We start from the raw sequence: 16,079 nt of genomic DNA, 5'->3' as shown, positions 1-16,079 counted from the left end.
CTTTCCTAAAGGAAGTAATATACAGTTTTGAAGTTTACAGTCTCTCATAGAGACTTTCACATGGTATGCAGCAAGATTCATGACTAACATGTGAAGTAAGTTTGGAGCCACAGCTGTCCATATGCATACTATGACATTTTCCTTTTAAAGGCATTTCAAGATCAAGATTTTTATTGTTTTGGAAGCAGTCATAAATACCATATTATAGAAAATTCCATTTGATAGAATGCTAGATTACCAACTCTTGACTATGCACAGCCATATGTAAGCATGTTGGAAAATGCAGGGAGCTTTGATAGATTTCTCTAGGTTTTTTCCTCCCTTAAGAGTAATTACATGAAATAACTGGATTGTTTTACCTCAGAATTATGTTAGTTGTGTTAGCCATTTCTCAGGGAGAAACCTTATTTGTTACAGCTCTTCCCAAGAAACATTTGGATAGATTTCATTTACTGCTAAAGTTGGGTCTGCCTCCTGAGGGGAAAGGTTACTTGAATCTGTCATTCTTACACCTCACCCTCTAGCCTATAAGGAATGTCAAGGTTAGCTGGTCAAAAGCTAAGGGGGGGAAAAAAACATTTCAAATTTATAGTTCCTCCCCAAGCCACAAATTTCTTAATTCCTGTTGTTAAACTGCATGCCTGCCAAGTGCGTTTTTTTGTTTGTTTTTGTTTGTTTGTTTGCTTGTTTTTTGTTTTTTTTTTTCACCATTTCTTCCTTCTTCAGATGAGATGTTGGACTTGGGGTCTGGTGACTGGGCAGAGCCTCCGTTCATACCGCAGAACCTTTGACTTGTATCTCTTAGCTATTAACATTTAAACTAGCAGCGGCTGACCTTTAATGGAAAATAGATTACGCCAAGTACGCAGAGCCAACTGAGCATTCCTCTCAGCTATTTACCCTTGCAACACTGAAGTACACAGAAGACGTTGTTGGCAGTCTATTACTTATTCAGATGTGTTGTTTAATAAGTTCCTCGGAGATAGGCTGCATTAACAGAAAATTGAAAAGAATACTGCCTTTACACTACTGTTTCCATGAGCATGTGAAAAACTACAGCCTTCCTGAGTTCTACCATAGTTAGTGATACAATTTCTTAAGAGACTGAGAGGCACAAGAGTGGCAGGACACTGACTCCATTGCATAGTCTTCAAGGATAGACAGTGCTTTTTTTTTTATAACTTGGAAGGATATTTTTAAGTATTTAATGTAAAAAAGCAATCCAGATTTCATCCCACCCATCATGATCTTCAGACCAGAGTGATTTAGTCAAAGCCACACAGACCACCAACCAGCCCAGAGACACTGCTGCAGAGGACAGCCCTCAGCAGCTCGATGGCAACGATGCTAAGAGAGGGGTAGGGGCTGCCTGTGATTTCACAGCCAAAGCCCCAAAGCCAGCTTTTATAAGAGTAAAGTTCTAACTGCTTTGTATGTTATTTTCTTGGCTTCTTCACGTGTTCTACAACAGGCACTCTGTTCAACGAGATGGGAGGGAAAGAGTACTATTAAGAGTGCAGAAACACTCACATGCTGGTGACATCTTTTGATCCTCAGGAATTGAGATTCATGTTTTACTTGCAAAATATGTACAGAGAACCATTACCCATTAATCATATCTTCTTGCCCTTCTATATTTTGGGAATCTACAGGGTACACATATAAACAAACGATGCCTACTCAGTAGAGAGAACATAATAAACAAGTTCTGAGTGATGGTACCAAAAGTGAAGGGAGAAATTATGGAAGTGGATTTAGTTTCCTGGTTTCTAAACCATTGCTTTATACATTCTCATCGTTTCTCCCAGAAGCTTTTAGAGTCCAGTCTATGAGACGTAACTATTTAAATAAGTAGGGTATCTTTAAGACACAGCCAGGGTGTGTCCATACATAGCTGGTGTGTCATTGCAATGTGGATATAGGGATACAGACACAGAGAGAAGAGGAGTCACTGTGGGCCATACTCCCAGGAGGAAAACCAGGTTAGAAAAGTTCCCTGTGACTGAAGTGATGTCATACATGTTCAGTGGCAGAGAAGATGGCACTTTGGTTAGGACACAGTGGTGCTGAGACAGATGTAGTCACTGTTTTCCAGCTGTGCGAGCTTCGACAACTTAAGCTGTGCCTCAGGTCTTCATCACTAAAGTGGAGATTATAAGTTGGCCCATCTCCTACCATTTTTATAAAACCAGATGAGTTTATAGAAATGAAATTATTTACTGTGTGGTACATAGTTGAGGTTCACTAATGCTACCACTAATAGTTAACTGTTGTTAGTATCCAATACTGGCTGTATGTGTATTGGTGATAATAGTAATAACAGTAATAATATCTGTGGTTGATGAAGTTCCTCCAAGGAGCTTACACACACACACACACACACACACACACATACACACACACACACACAAGTAGCTTCAAACATAGGGAGTGGGTAAGTGAATCTCTTCTTAGGTTTCTAGGGTATTTAGTTGCTAAGACAACAGCATACTGTCTTCTCTTATGGTGCAACTTTTTTTTAATATAGAAACTTCTGGGATTTTGAGGGGACTTTCCTTAAACTATCATTTAATTCTGAGGGAAAGAGAAATTACTCAAGATCTCATGGGTCAGCCAGTCTTCTGCTATCTGTGTTCCCAGGTTCATTTTTCCTAAGTATTTACCTTTAACGGCTGGGTTCCAGAAGTAACCGGAGGAACACCTTTGAAAGGGCCTTTTCCAACACCACTGAGGGATGATCCACAAGATCAAGTCTCCTTAAGCAAAGTGTCCTGAGCTCCCCAAGTCAAGGGACAGCCATGGGCCCTCACATATCTCCTTCGTTAGGTGCTTCTAGAACAACCAAGGCTTATACAACTGTATATTGAGCTAGAAGCTTCTAAGAGAGATGGCAAAAACTGATCTAGAACAGGAAGTGGTGGAGAAACAGAGACAGCTTCCCTCAGGGAAGGTTTGACTGCCTCCAGGCTCACACACTGTCAGGGACAAGAGAAAAAGTCCTTGCATGTATAACACAGCAGAAATTGCGAAGAAACCACAGAGGTCTGATCTATCCCTAGCAGTGTGCACATTGTGGTTTCCTATTAAGGGGACATTGCCTTAACCTGAGAAATCCCCCAGCTGAGTGAATGCGATGATGGCACCACCTGTGGGTAAGGACAGCTGACTAATGCACCCCATACACACATCTGGTGGGGAGAGCATGGTTGCAGAAAGTGTGTGTGTGTGTGTGTGTGTGTGTGTGTGTGTGTGTATAAACTCAAAATTTTCATGTGAGGATGATGTGTGTCCTACACAAATCTATGACTCAGACCCACGTTATAAAAGGATGTCCTTGTCAGTCCTCTTCCCTCCCCACCACCGTCATTTTTAGAGTGTGAATTTGGGGCCTCTTTAGAGGAAACAACAAAGTCTATCCCCATCTTTGATTGTTCTGTCCCTGAAGCCACTTCTGTGGGCAAGGAGAGACAGGCACAGCCATTTGTGCAAGCAGGGACCTTCACAAAAAGAAAAATGACAAGCATTTTCTTCTGACATGGAGGACACCCAGTGCCATGGACAAAGTCAGCCTGGCAGAGCCAGAGAAGCCAGCAACGGACACAGCCCAGAGCTGCCCCAGGTGCCCCGCTGGTCCTGGGCCTGTGCCAGTGCATGGGTGAAGGGGTTGCAGCAATGTGGCCCAGAGGCTTCAGGGAAGACATCTCACACAGTCAGGGAAGAAGACCTCTCAGCTCTTCACACAAACCAGTAGGAAACCTGTAAATACATATATAGATGTGAGCTCAGGTAATATAGAAAATCCTCTGACAGCTGGGAGTTGCCTAGAGGCAGTATCGCTTCTCCAGGTTCTTGAAACAGCTAGCCATAAAAGTCAGTTGACTTATGAGTCGAAGTTTAAATGAGGGAGCATGCAGTACTGCAGGCTATGAGCCCTGCCGAAGCCTCAGACTAAGCTCATGAGAACCAGGGACCCCAGTGCAGGTAGGACAGCTTCCCAAGAGAAGCAGAGGCATTTGCCCACCAAAGCGATCAGCATGGAGCAGCCACAGCAGGGACCCTGAGTCTTCACACATATCCTAAGCCAGAATAAGAAAGTTCCTCCAAAACTCCCAGGAGAGTATGACCTCTTGAAATAGGCAAGGAAGAGCCACTGTGCTCAGGACAGACGGTTTGAGGAGAAACATGGGAGCATGCCCTCCCCAGTCATGCTGGTGAAGGTGTGGCCTCCTCCTGAACACCACTGCAGAAGCCAAGTCAAGCTTTTTCCTCCCTAATGGTTCTGTCCTGAAAGACACTAAACCAGCAGGAAGGGTTTCCATCAAAGAACAGTCCCCCATCTATGCAGGGCCCAGGGCTGCTAAAAAGGAGAGTTACCTTTCTGGAAATGCTACCTCAGAAACGGGAGCCTGGAGGTTCTCAAGGAGCCACTGGGACACAGGCAGCAGGCATCACCCTCTGCTATTGCAACTTTGTCCCCTACCAAGTCTGGAAAAAGCCATACAAACAAAACTGTAGATGAGGCAGAGCCTGTCCCCACTGGGGCCATCACTTCCACTACCAAACTTCCTGCTTCAGCATGCCAAACACCAAGTCCGACAGCCAAGCTGCTTCTTTCGCTAGCCAGAGTTATCCCACATGGACCAGCTGATCATCGGCGGAGACAGACGGCCTCAGAAAAGTGTGGTCCTACAAAACAAGCAGCCATGTCAGCAGAGCCCCCTTCCATGCCCTCGGGAAGCCAGAGTCTCATGCAAATCCCATGAGGAGGCATCAAGCTGGTCAGCTTCCTCCAGCTGCCCCTCCTTTTATTAAGGCAGAATGTTGGGAATTTTGTCCTGACTATTTAAACAGAAAATGCTTGTCCAGGATTTCCAAGTTTAATTTCTTCTTCCCCACAAGTGTTTCATCCCATACTGATTTTCTCTGATAAACATTGTGATAATATATATATCTGCAATTTTATTCTATGTATATATGCTTATCAGTACATACTAGACAAGTGTTCTACTGCAGAACTGGGTACCCAGCCTCAGAAATTTTTAGTCTTTGTGTTTGTTTGTCTGTTTGTGTGTGTGCACGCACACACATGTCCCTTTTCCCTTCCCCTCCTGTATAGGGTCTCTCAGTAGGTTTCCCTTCCCCTCCTGTATAGGGTCTCTCAGTAGGATCTAGAGCTTACCCATTAGGGCATGCTGGCTGGCCACAGAGCCTCGGGGAACCTGTGTGCTCCTCTGTAGTATCAGAATTGCAAGCTTGTGATAGATACTATGGTTGGCTTTTGATGTGGATCTAGGATTGGAAACCAGGTCTTTATGTTTGTACAGCAAGCTCTTAACAACCTAAGCCATCTTCCCAGACATTTCAGTTTAACCATGTTTTTTAAATTTCCATAATTTTTTAAAATTCAAACAACATACCCAAGTATAAAATGCAAACGTAAAAGATTCCCTGCCTCCTCTCTATTTTAGTCTTACTTTGCAGACATGAGGTCTTTCAACAACTGTAAACATTGTTGTTTCTTTATTCACAGTGCACACATCCATCCATATACTGAGTCATCAGCCTTGGATGCTGCCATTTGTTACCTTTTAGTATTCTTACTAGCATGATATTCATGTCTGGTCTTCAGCACCAACCAGCTAATAACTTTGTCAAGTTAACAGTTCCGTGTTACCATTTCCATATCCGTAAAATGAGGAAATTAGTTTGGGGGACCATTAGGGTAAGTGTTTTAAAAACTAGAAAAAAAAGGAAAGAAAGAACAGGAAATTGAGAGATTAAACTGTCCTGAGCATTATGTGGATTTAGATATTAAAAATGTGGCCCGGTTTTAACTTCCTCATGCTCTTCCTGTTACCTGCCCACTGGGTTCTTTTCATGTGATTGGCTTCCATGCTGCAAATAGACACCGACATCTATTATTTATTAGTATCAGTGCAGGCAGCAACTGTGTCTCAGGCATCCTCATCATCGGTGCATCTCATTCTAGTCCCACTTGAGGTCTTCAATACCTCCTGGTTCGATTCAGGACATCTTATTTACTGTGTCTTCATAGTCTGTGGCATGATTGGCACACAGGGAATCCATGTCGTCTTTCTAGACAGGAACCAACTTTGATAGTTCATAATTCAGAGACAGAAGGAGAAACCGGCCCTGTGAAGGAAAAGTCACTTGAGAGATGACTGAAGTTCTCAGCAAGCACCAAAAAGATCCGGAGTCGCTCCTCAAAGCAAGTACAAACACAATTCGTTTTTGACTGGTAACCAAATAAAATGGAAAATGGGCACCAGTACAGCCTGCCACTGCCTGGAACACGATGGAGTGCCTTGCCGATGCCAAATTTGGAACTCTGTTGCCAGGTTCACAAACACACTTCCTTGGGGGTGGAAGTTTCTTATTTTAGACACTACAAAGCCCAAATTGTAACTACTGTTAAAGCAAAAGCGCCAATGTTCATACTTAGACTGTATTTTCATAAATATAAATATGTAAATCCCCTTCCTTCTACTACAAAACATTTTTCTTACATTTCTTATCGAAGCATGCCTGACAGTCTCTTCACAGGGATTTAGTGGCATTTGTGTATGAAGCACCATCTTAGTAGTAAGGAAGCCAAAAAGAGCATAAGCCTGGCCCTGGGAAGTCTGCCTGATGGGCAGTAGTTGTCATTGATGCCACTCCTGCCTGGGAGCAGCATGCAGGAGGAAAGAAGAATGTAAAGCAGTGTTAGGTGGGTCCACAGCAAGAGATGGGCTCTGAAATAGGCACCAAAGAGAAGAATATATGAGAAAGGCCAAGGAGGGGCTTCAGAGGTTAACAGCACTGCCTGTTCTTCCAAAGGTCCTGAGTCCAATTCTCAGCGCCCACATGGTGGCTCCCAACCATCTGTAGTGAGATCCAGTGCCCTCTTCTGGCCTGCAGGCATACATGCAGGCAGAGCACTTTGTACATAATAAATAAATAAAACTGGGGCAGAGGTGCTAAGAAGGAAAAAAAAAAAAAAAAAAAAAAAAAAAAAGGAGACTAATTTGGGAGCACAAAAAAAGTATAGCCATCAACGGCTAGGATTCTGGATGTCAGAAGTTGTTAGCAGGAGAAATTAGGTTAAGAAGATGAGAGACACTGTTTGGGACATGTTAAGTTAGAGTTATGCTGAATTGGTACCAGAACTATCTTCCATCCTGTGGCCTTTGGCCATGTGCATCCATCCCAGTCCACCTATGGATTCGCCCAACATGTTTAAGGGTGAAGATGGCGTATTGCTGTGTCAGGAAACCCTTTAAATCTTGGAAATATACCAGATTCAGAGAGCACAGGGAAGAACCAGAGAGGGAATTAAAGCCAGGGGTCAGAAATAGGAAAGCAAGCATGGTTGTGCTGGTGACCACAGGGGACAAGAGTGCATCAAGACAGGGGTGGGTGAGTCACTTGCCTCAGATACACCAGAAAGGCAGTGGGACCACAGAATTGCTGAACAGTATAACATGACCTTTACATCCAGTACATGAACTTTTGAAAGATTTACCAAATCGGAGTTGTGATGTGAAGATGGTTAAGGTTTATTAAAGAATGGTGGCTACTGAGTCACTTGGATGCTGTAAGTTCCAGAGTCCTTCCAGGGTGAGCCTCACAGCAGGGTCTTACCCAGCACTAATCTCAACATAGGCTTGGATTTCATGTTGGGTTCAGCTCTGCTATGATGATTTCCCTGGAAGGCCTCTGAAATTTACAGTGTGTGTGTGTGTGTGTGTGTGTGTGTGTGTGTGTGTGTGTGTGTGTGTGACACACAACTGATAAATGCCAATTTGGACTGACTTCCTTGTTCAATAGTTCTCTTAAAATGCATTTCTTTACAGTGATTAAATCTTTTTTAAAAATTTTGATTATCATATAGTGTTCTGTCTGCATGTATGCCTACAGGCCAGAAGAGGGCACCAGATCTCATTACAAATGGCTGCCAGCCACCATGTGGTTGCTGGGAATTGAACTCAGGACCTCTGGAAGAGCAGTCAGTGTGCTCTTAACATCTGAGCCATCTCTCCAGCCTCCTATAGTGACTAAATCTTAAAGGACTCACAAGGCCAGGTTATAAGATCTCAAAGTTTACTAGGATCCTATCTTACATTATGAATTTCCACTTTAAAATTAAAAAAGCAGCCCCAGCAAGAATAAGCAAACTCTCCAAGAACATAAATACCCATGGCATCGCCATAGTAAAAGTACTAAAACACTTCCATTTTGCCAGCTCTGCGTTCTCACTTGTAAATCATTTCTTAGAGGCTTCACCTCAAAGATTGCTTTTGTAGAAAAGGCAGCTGTGTGTAGCTAAGTGTCATTCAGCTCGGTGGAACAGACCCACGTGGGGACTTTAATTAAATGCGGTAAATATTTATTTAGTAGTTTGTCTGTGAGTAGTGGTGAAGGTGCTGTAGGGGAGAAGTTTTAAAGGGAGCCTGGAGAGGTGGGACAACTGCATTTTTGTAAAGACATTTGAGTGAGCAAGCAATGATGATTTGTTTTCAAAGCTGTGACCCCTGACCCACAGAAGTAAGCCATTCCTACAAACACTGACTGCATCACTGCTTCAGATCTACTCAGTGTAGCTAAAATAGAAACCACAGCAGACTTGGTAGAAGCCTCTCCAATGGAAAGTTCAAGAAATAGTTGCCATGCCCAGACCTTAAAAATATGCCAAATTCTTTGTTTGACTGTAAGACGGCAAGTTAATTAATCTCCCTCCCACCCCAATTCTTCAAAAACTCTTGGAAATTTGATGCCTAAGATCTGAAAGGTCCTCCATGTGTCTCATGGGGAGTTTCCTTTGGTGTCTCAATTAAACATGAGATCATTGATTCTGCCCTCAAGCACTGACCAAGAAGGTTAGCAGGCAGACTTGTTCGAAAGTATATTTTGTCTATGTTATGAGTTAACAGCATGCATTTCCAATTGGGAACAGCTCACCCTCCTTTAATGTCCACTAAACTAGCATAGTTTTTGTAGAAATCAACAGCTAATATTTTCCTGCTGTCTTCACTGGCCTTTGCAGCAGGAGAAATGAAAGTCATGTCAGGCATTCCACTGTGATGCCCAGTTAAACATCCAGAACCTGACCCTTCATTCTTCCTCCAAAGAGGCTGAACACCAGTGTTCCATGTGGTTTGATTCATCAGGCACCCTGTGACTACAGCCATCATCAAAGCCCACCCTGTATCTTATATAGTCTACCAGGCTACAAATCCTGATCACTTGGTAAGGCTGCAAACATATTGGAGCAGACTCTACAACCTTCACTGAGCCCAGTTGGCCATTTCCTCCTGTGGAGAATGGGATCTGCACAGATCTAGATGAAAATTCTCTACCTCTCTGGGGGCCAGTTGTGGGATTCAGCTCTGATGAACAATCTCATCCATACTTGATAGACCACACCCAACCTCTTGGTCCTTATTCCTTGTGTCACAGGAGAAATGAAGCCACCTTTTGATTTTGCCAGAAATCCCCAATTCCCAGGAAGATTATGAACTGAACAGCAATTGTGCTCCCTATTTCTCTCTCTGTCTCTCTCTCTGTACAGAGAATGACTTCAAACAGAGATTAACTATACAAATTGAAACATAAGGCTACTGTCTTTCTGCTGTGGAGCCAAACATGATTCTTATTCTAAGTGCAAAGGACAGACTCTCAAAAGCAACTCTAGACTCATGCTGAGTTTTTCCAGGCCACTTGTCCCTTGAACCATCCTATATAAATTAATTGTGTTTAGTTCTGGCTCTGTTTAGAGTCAAGAAATTGTATAAAAGACTCAGAATGAATGAAAGATCAAAGAAGTCTACACTATTTGGCAATGCATGTTAAATACATTTATACTCATTCCCAAGAAGGGGGTCACTGTCTCACTTGACTTTACCATTCTCTTATGTGGTATTGTGTACAATCACACATCTTTAGCCCTGTTGTCACTCCCATTCCTAGGAGGATGTATTTGAATTTGTAACTATTTGTGAACTCATAATCCCCTTAAGGCCAAGTAATAGGACCTCATTTGGCTTTTTTTGCTCTTTTCAAAATTAATGTTTAAGTTAACATATAAACTGATGGACTTCATTATAGTATTTTCATAACATATGTGGTTGTATTTTGTGATTTACATGTTAATTATGTAAATTATCTTTCTCAGGATTGTGGGGGTTTTTGTTTTGTTTTGGTTTGGTTTGGTTTTTTCTTTTTGAGACAGGGTTTCTCTATATTGCTTTGGAGTCTGTCCTGGAACGAGCTCTGTAGACCAGGCTGGCCTTGAGGATTGTGATTTTTATACCTTTTACAATCAGCAATAATGAGACAGTGCTAAACAAACCAAGCCATTATATGTTTTTAATGACATGAAACCATAGATTGAGGCACAAGTAACTGAATAAAAATAAAATTGGTGAAACACTAGCATAGTAACATTTTAGAAGGAATTTAATTAAAACCCCTGAATTGAGGCCTCCATGGGTTTATAATGCATCTCTGCATATGTTCTAAAATGAATACATTCATCTTTCTCATCTCTGGATATTTAGCTAATTTCACCTGAGGAAAAAATATATTTGGGGAATCCCTGGAGCTCTGATTCAAAACTCTGTCTTCTCTGTGAAATTCTCAGAAATTCTCCACTGCAGTCCACGGGCCTCCTCCGTGTGTTGCATGGACTCAAAATGGCAAAGAACTGTTGCTAGTGTGTTCACTGCCATCCTTGATGGGATGCACCTGTCCTGTGTAGTCCTTGGCTGCGTGCCACAGGAAGATGGAAGCCGCACTCCTTGTGTTCAAAGTGCTATGCACAGCAGAACCAGAGATGCTTACTGTCCCCAGGCAGCCGCTCAGCACCTCTTTCGTCTTGCAATGGCTTCTGGATCATGCAGTCAAAAATGCAAAGAAATGTGTAAGAAACATATTTATTCTTAAAGCACACATGTTCTCCAGCCATTGATGTTTGAAGGGTCTCTTGGTGGTTGTGAATACTCCATCTTTATCAGTGTGAACAGGGGACAGATGAATTCTCACCACCCAGACACTGCTCCCAGGAGACATACTGGGAATTTCCAATTTACATAAAAGTTTGTTTTCCAGAAGTTTCTTTCTTGTCATTTATCTTGAGCTTGGCAGGGAACAGAGTGATAGATAGTAACAGTTGCTCATCTTTTAGCAAATCTCTATTACTAATACTTGGAGGAGAAGACCCAGCACAGGATTTTGAGAGGAAGGCGGCCAGCCACTAACATCAAAACAATAGCGACTGTCAAAATCTAATGGTCTACATGCTATTCCTGCAAGAAACCATAAAAGTGAAGAACGGTATTGAGAGGGAAATATGAGCCCAGCTTTTTTGTTTGTTTGTTTGCTTACTTGCTTGTGTTTTTATTACATCGAAGGTCAGGTTTCTTTTATGTGGCATGCCTCATGTAGTGCATGAATCAAAGGGCAGACCCAGATGCTGAAATAACAGACTCTAACGTGGAAAATGATGCCCTACCTCTTCTCCTGTTTGTAAATGGACCATGGCGGGCGCTTCACAGAAACTCTGGGCGGTTTTATTGAAACTGGGTATTGAAACTTTGAGAGCTGCAGGGTGTGTTTAGAGTGAGAGAATTCTTAGACTTTTTGAATTGGGGGGTGTGGTGAGGAGAGGAGAAAAAGGAAGCGGGGGAGAATTTGGTGGATCAGTTGTGTATACCCAAAGATTTGAGCACTGCGATGTTGAAAGTGTGGTTGTGACTAAGGCTTTTCAGGAGCTTACGGGCAACTTTTCTTGCACAAGCAGGATTTCTAAAAGGTTTGCTGTAGCTTCATTTTCAGAGAAAAGCCAGCAGTATAAAGTGGGGAGACCAGACCAGACAAGCCACTTTTTTTTTTTTTATGACAGCTTGTGAGTAATTGCCAGAGAGCATGACTCTCTTTGCCCTCTTATATCTGAAAATTAACTTCCATAAGCCACCAAATGAAAATGGAGACAGTGTTAAAAATCCCACATTTTGTTATCTCAGATTTCTGCCATCAAATCCATTTAAATGATTAAATAAAACTGTTGTTCGAGCACAAGTCAAGTCCAACACTTGAAGATTAGTAGTCAGTGTTTTGCTCTCCTGTATCTCCCTGTGTTTCTTGAACATTATGCTCTTAACTCCAGGCTAGAGCCCTGAAAAAATGGGAGAGTAACAACCTGGTGAAGTTCTTCATATCTATTCTAATATACAACAGGAGGCAAACCACTATATTCTGAGTGGTGCCTGGACAGCTCCAAGGCCATGTGGGATTAACACATTTAGTAGTTCTTCCAATTTCTTTTTCAAATAGACTATTGTGGCAGAAAATCAATGGCAGCGGGAGCTTGAGGCAGCTGGTCACTCTGTGTTCACAGTCAGGAAAAGGGACTATTTAGTTCCTCCTCGAGCAAGATGGATTTTTATGGAGGGAGTCAAAACCAATATAGGTAGTTCTAGAGAACCATCTCCTCCTCCTTGATAGAAGGTCTGTGGTCTCTGGACCAGCTCCAGCACCACTCAGCTATTTGCTGATGCAAGCCACACTTAAATTGCCTTCAGATACATCTGTGTTTCTCCTGCCATCCATCGTGAAGAGTGAGGTTGGCAGGGCAGGGAGCAGAGCCTGTGAGGAAAGCCACCAGGTGCATCATCAGCCACAGCATGAGAGCATGCCCCACAGCTAATGTGCTCTGAGGAAATCAGAACAAGAGTGCTGGGCAATGGCTTCTGGAGCTGGTGGGTGGCTTTTACAAGTTCTATTCCTAGTCTGGTCCTAAACACACGAAGTAGGAACACATGTGCGGAACAGGCTACCAAACCACACAGACATCTGGAATCTCATGGGAGTGGCTAGTCTCAGCAGCAGCTGGGTTACTTTTCAAACATTCAAATTAGGTTCAGTGGGATCCCATCAAGTCCTTTGTTATTAAAAATCTTTGATGCTTCGCACAGGTTAGGAATTCAGAGCCATCCTCTCTTTGTTGCTTTCGGTTCTCCAGAAAAGATTTCATTGCCTTTCTGGGGATGTAAGTGTGATCTTTCCACTGGATAATTATCAAAGGCATAGGAAGGAAATCAGAACCTGTGATGTTCCTCCCTCTAATGACACCTGATAATAAACCTTCAGCTTCTTTGCCTACGCCTTCCATTCTTTTTATTGCTTTGAGTTTCTGGAACCTTCATTTTTGAAGATTAATTGTCTGGGGATAAAAATAAGCAAACAAAATCCTTTGTCATTTTCTTTAATGTGTGTGGTATATATGCATGATCAAGAGAGAGAGAGAGAGAGAGAGAGAGTGTGTGTGTGTGTGTGTGTGTGTGTGTGTGTGTGTAAGATGTATGTGTGTATGTATAGGCTAGAGGTTGATGTCTGGTGTCTTCCTCCAATGCTTTCCAACCTAAATGTTGAAGCAAGGTCTTAGGCTGAGCACTGAGCTCACTGTTTCTCCTGGATACTTTGCTGTCTTGCCTTGGGGACCCTCTATCCTTGCCTTCTGAATGTTGTGATTAACAAGTGTGCCCAATTGTATGTAGAAGTTTCTGTCCCATAAGCTACTCCCAAGTAATCGACATTTGGTCTTAATATTGATTATAAATGCTTGGCCAATAGCTCAGGCTTGTTACTAAGTCTTACATTTAAATTAACCCATATTTCTTTTCTATGCTTTGCCACATGGCTCAGTACCTTTTTGGCATGCCCATCTTGCTTCTCTCTGAATCTGCTGGCAACTCCCCTGACTCTGCCCTTCTTCCTCCCAGCATTCTCAATTTGACTCTTCTTCCTGACCTCATCCAATCCAGCTATTGGCCAGTCAGCTTCTTTATTAAACTAATCACAAAGACATATATTCACACAGTGTAAAGGACTATTCCATATGCAACTTTGATGTGGGTTCTGGGGGGCTCTGAACTCTAGGGGTGGTGTTTGGTGCAGCCAAGTGTTTCTCCATGAGCCACCTACTCCCCCTTCACCCCACCCCACTTTTGTGCACTGAGTGCACTGAGAGCACAAGTTTGCCTTCTCGTGGAACTGTACCTGCTTGACCTGCTTGTTCAAACCCTGCTTCTTTTGAAATTCTCATGGCCAGCCATTGTAGGCTATGATCACCTGACTGAACAAAATAAAGCAGGTACACAGTTAATCCAAACAAGAAAACCTCTGAGTCAAAGAGTGGGGCTCTAGCTGCTCTGTAACTTCTATTTAAAAAAAAAAAAAAATGAAAATTCAGCTGGAGAGAAGGCTGAGCACACAGGATGTTCACAGATATACATACATGAAGACAAAAGCACCCATACACCCTTGAAAAGAAGTTTCACTGTAGCTGAGAACTTTGGGCCCTTGTTCTTTGCCACTTGTGGAGTTGCTGGTATGAGCCAGCATGCCCAGATTTGTTTTGTCTTCTGAGACAGGTTCTTGCTCTGTGGCCCAGGATACCCTCAAATCTTCAATCCTCCTGCCTCAGCTTCCCCCATCATACTTTGCATGCAGTTTGAAGGGGAAAACTCAGCTTGTCATGAGTTGATGGCGGTGAAAGAGGCAAAGCAGACCAACCGGGATCTATAAAAACAACTTCAAGGGGTTTTTGTTTTTAATTTTAGCTTTCTTATTATGATGAAAATGTTCCCCAAAATTTACCTGCAAAAGGCTCAGAACTCATCTCCATTTTTTTTCCTTAATGCTTCTACTAGTTCTGTTACAACACAGCTGTTGGAAATCAGACAACAGCTCATTACAGTCAGCAAAGTGGTCTTTTAAATTATTTATGTGTGTGGGTCTGTGCAGGTGAATGCAGTGCCCTTGGAAGCCAGAGCAGGGTGACTGATCCCCTAGACCTGGTTACAGGCCACTGGGAGCCATTGGTCTGGGAATCTAACCTCATCCAAAGCAATACTTTCTCTCAGATCAGAACTCAGAGCAATCCCTACAGCCCTTCAATTGGGTTGAAATGAGCCATTGCTGTTACCATTCCCTGCTTTGTCCAGAGTGGACCACGCCTTTCACTATGATGACCTGTGCCATATCCAGGGTCCACCTCGAGTCAGGCACCTGTGAGAAATTGGGATGAGCCCCTTCTCTAAAGCTGTGGCTTTTCTCTCTTGTGTGTTCCCAGGGATCCTCTGAAGCTCCAGCAGCTGCAGAACCAAGTGCGCTTGGAGCAGGAGGCAGGCGCCTGGCCCCCGGCGCCCCCGGGTCTCTCTTGCAACAGCAGCAGCGGCAGCGGCAGCGGCAGCAGCGCGCCTCCGTCGCCGCCCTTCCCGCCGCCGCCCGCCTTCCCCGAGCTCGCGGCCTGCGTGTCGCCGGTGCCCGCGGAGCCCATGAGCGCGCTGGCCTCCCGCGCCGCCACCATGCAGTCCTCCGGCTCCTTCAACTATGCTCGCCCCAAGCAGTTCATCGCGGCCCAGAACCTGGGTCCTGCGTCGGGGCTGGCCACGCCCACCTCAAGTCCCAGCTCGTCCAGCCTGCCATCGCCTCTGTCCCCCACGCCCAGGCCGTTCGGTCGCGCTCCTGGGCCACCCTTCGTGGAACCGGAGGCCATGTGGGGCCCGTCCTCGCCGTCGCCGCCGCCACCGCCGCCCCCGGCCTTCAGTCCCTCGGCCGCCTTCCCGGTGCCCGACGTGTTCCCGCTGCCGCCACCGCCTCCACCACCGCTGCCCAGCAATACCTCGCACTGCGCCTCGCCAGCCCGTTTCGGCCCCAGCCAGACACCTGCAGCATTCCTCAGTGCCCTGCTGCCCTCGCAGCCACCACCCGTCGCTGTCAACGCCCTGGGGCTGCCCAAGGGCGTCACCCCCGCGTGAGTGATACCTGCCTGCTTGTCTTCTCACCTTGGGGCTGCACTTGCACAGACTCCCGGTGACAGTGTGCCCCCCAAGCCTGATACCCAGGAGTCCCAAATAGCATCCAACATCCCTCCCCTACCACCACCCCAGCCTTCAGACATCACGTCCAGCAGCTAAGTGACAATCGGTTTCCATTACCCAGATGCTATCCCTTATGAATGCTTAAAATTCTCAAAAGCAAAATCTCCCTCAGTGCTTTCCATATGAACAAGGTGG

At 44.3% G+C, this 16,079-nt stretch overlaps 1 protein-coding gene across 3 annotated transcripts in view; it reads left to right on the top strand.

Moving 5' to 3' along the window:
- Palld (palladin, cytoskeletal associated protein) overlaps positions 1-16,079 on the top strand; it is a 356,672-nt gene that overhangs the window by 307,117 nt on the left and 33,476 nt on the right. For all 3 annotated transcript variants that reach the window (XM_051182479.1, XM_051182476.1, XM_051182477.1), the window contains one exon: positions 15,134-15,817. In XM_051182479.1, coding sequence (XP_051038436.1) covers positions 15,134-15,817 — 684 coding nt within the window. The remainder of the gene's footprint in view (positions 1-15,133; positions 15,818-16,079) is intronic.

Source organism: Phodopus roborovskii, unplaced genomic scaffold (assembly GCF_943737965.1).
Source record: "Phodopus roborovskii unplaced genomic scaffold, PHOROB, whole genome shotgun sequence".
NCBI lineage: Eukaryota > Metazoa > Chordata > Mammalia > Rodentia > Cricetidae > Phodopus > Phodopus roborovskii.
The sequence above is the reverse complement of the archived record's forward strand: the minus strand, read 5'-3'. Positions and strand labels throughout refer to the sequence as shown.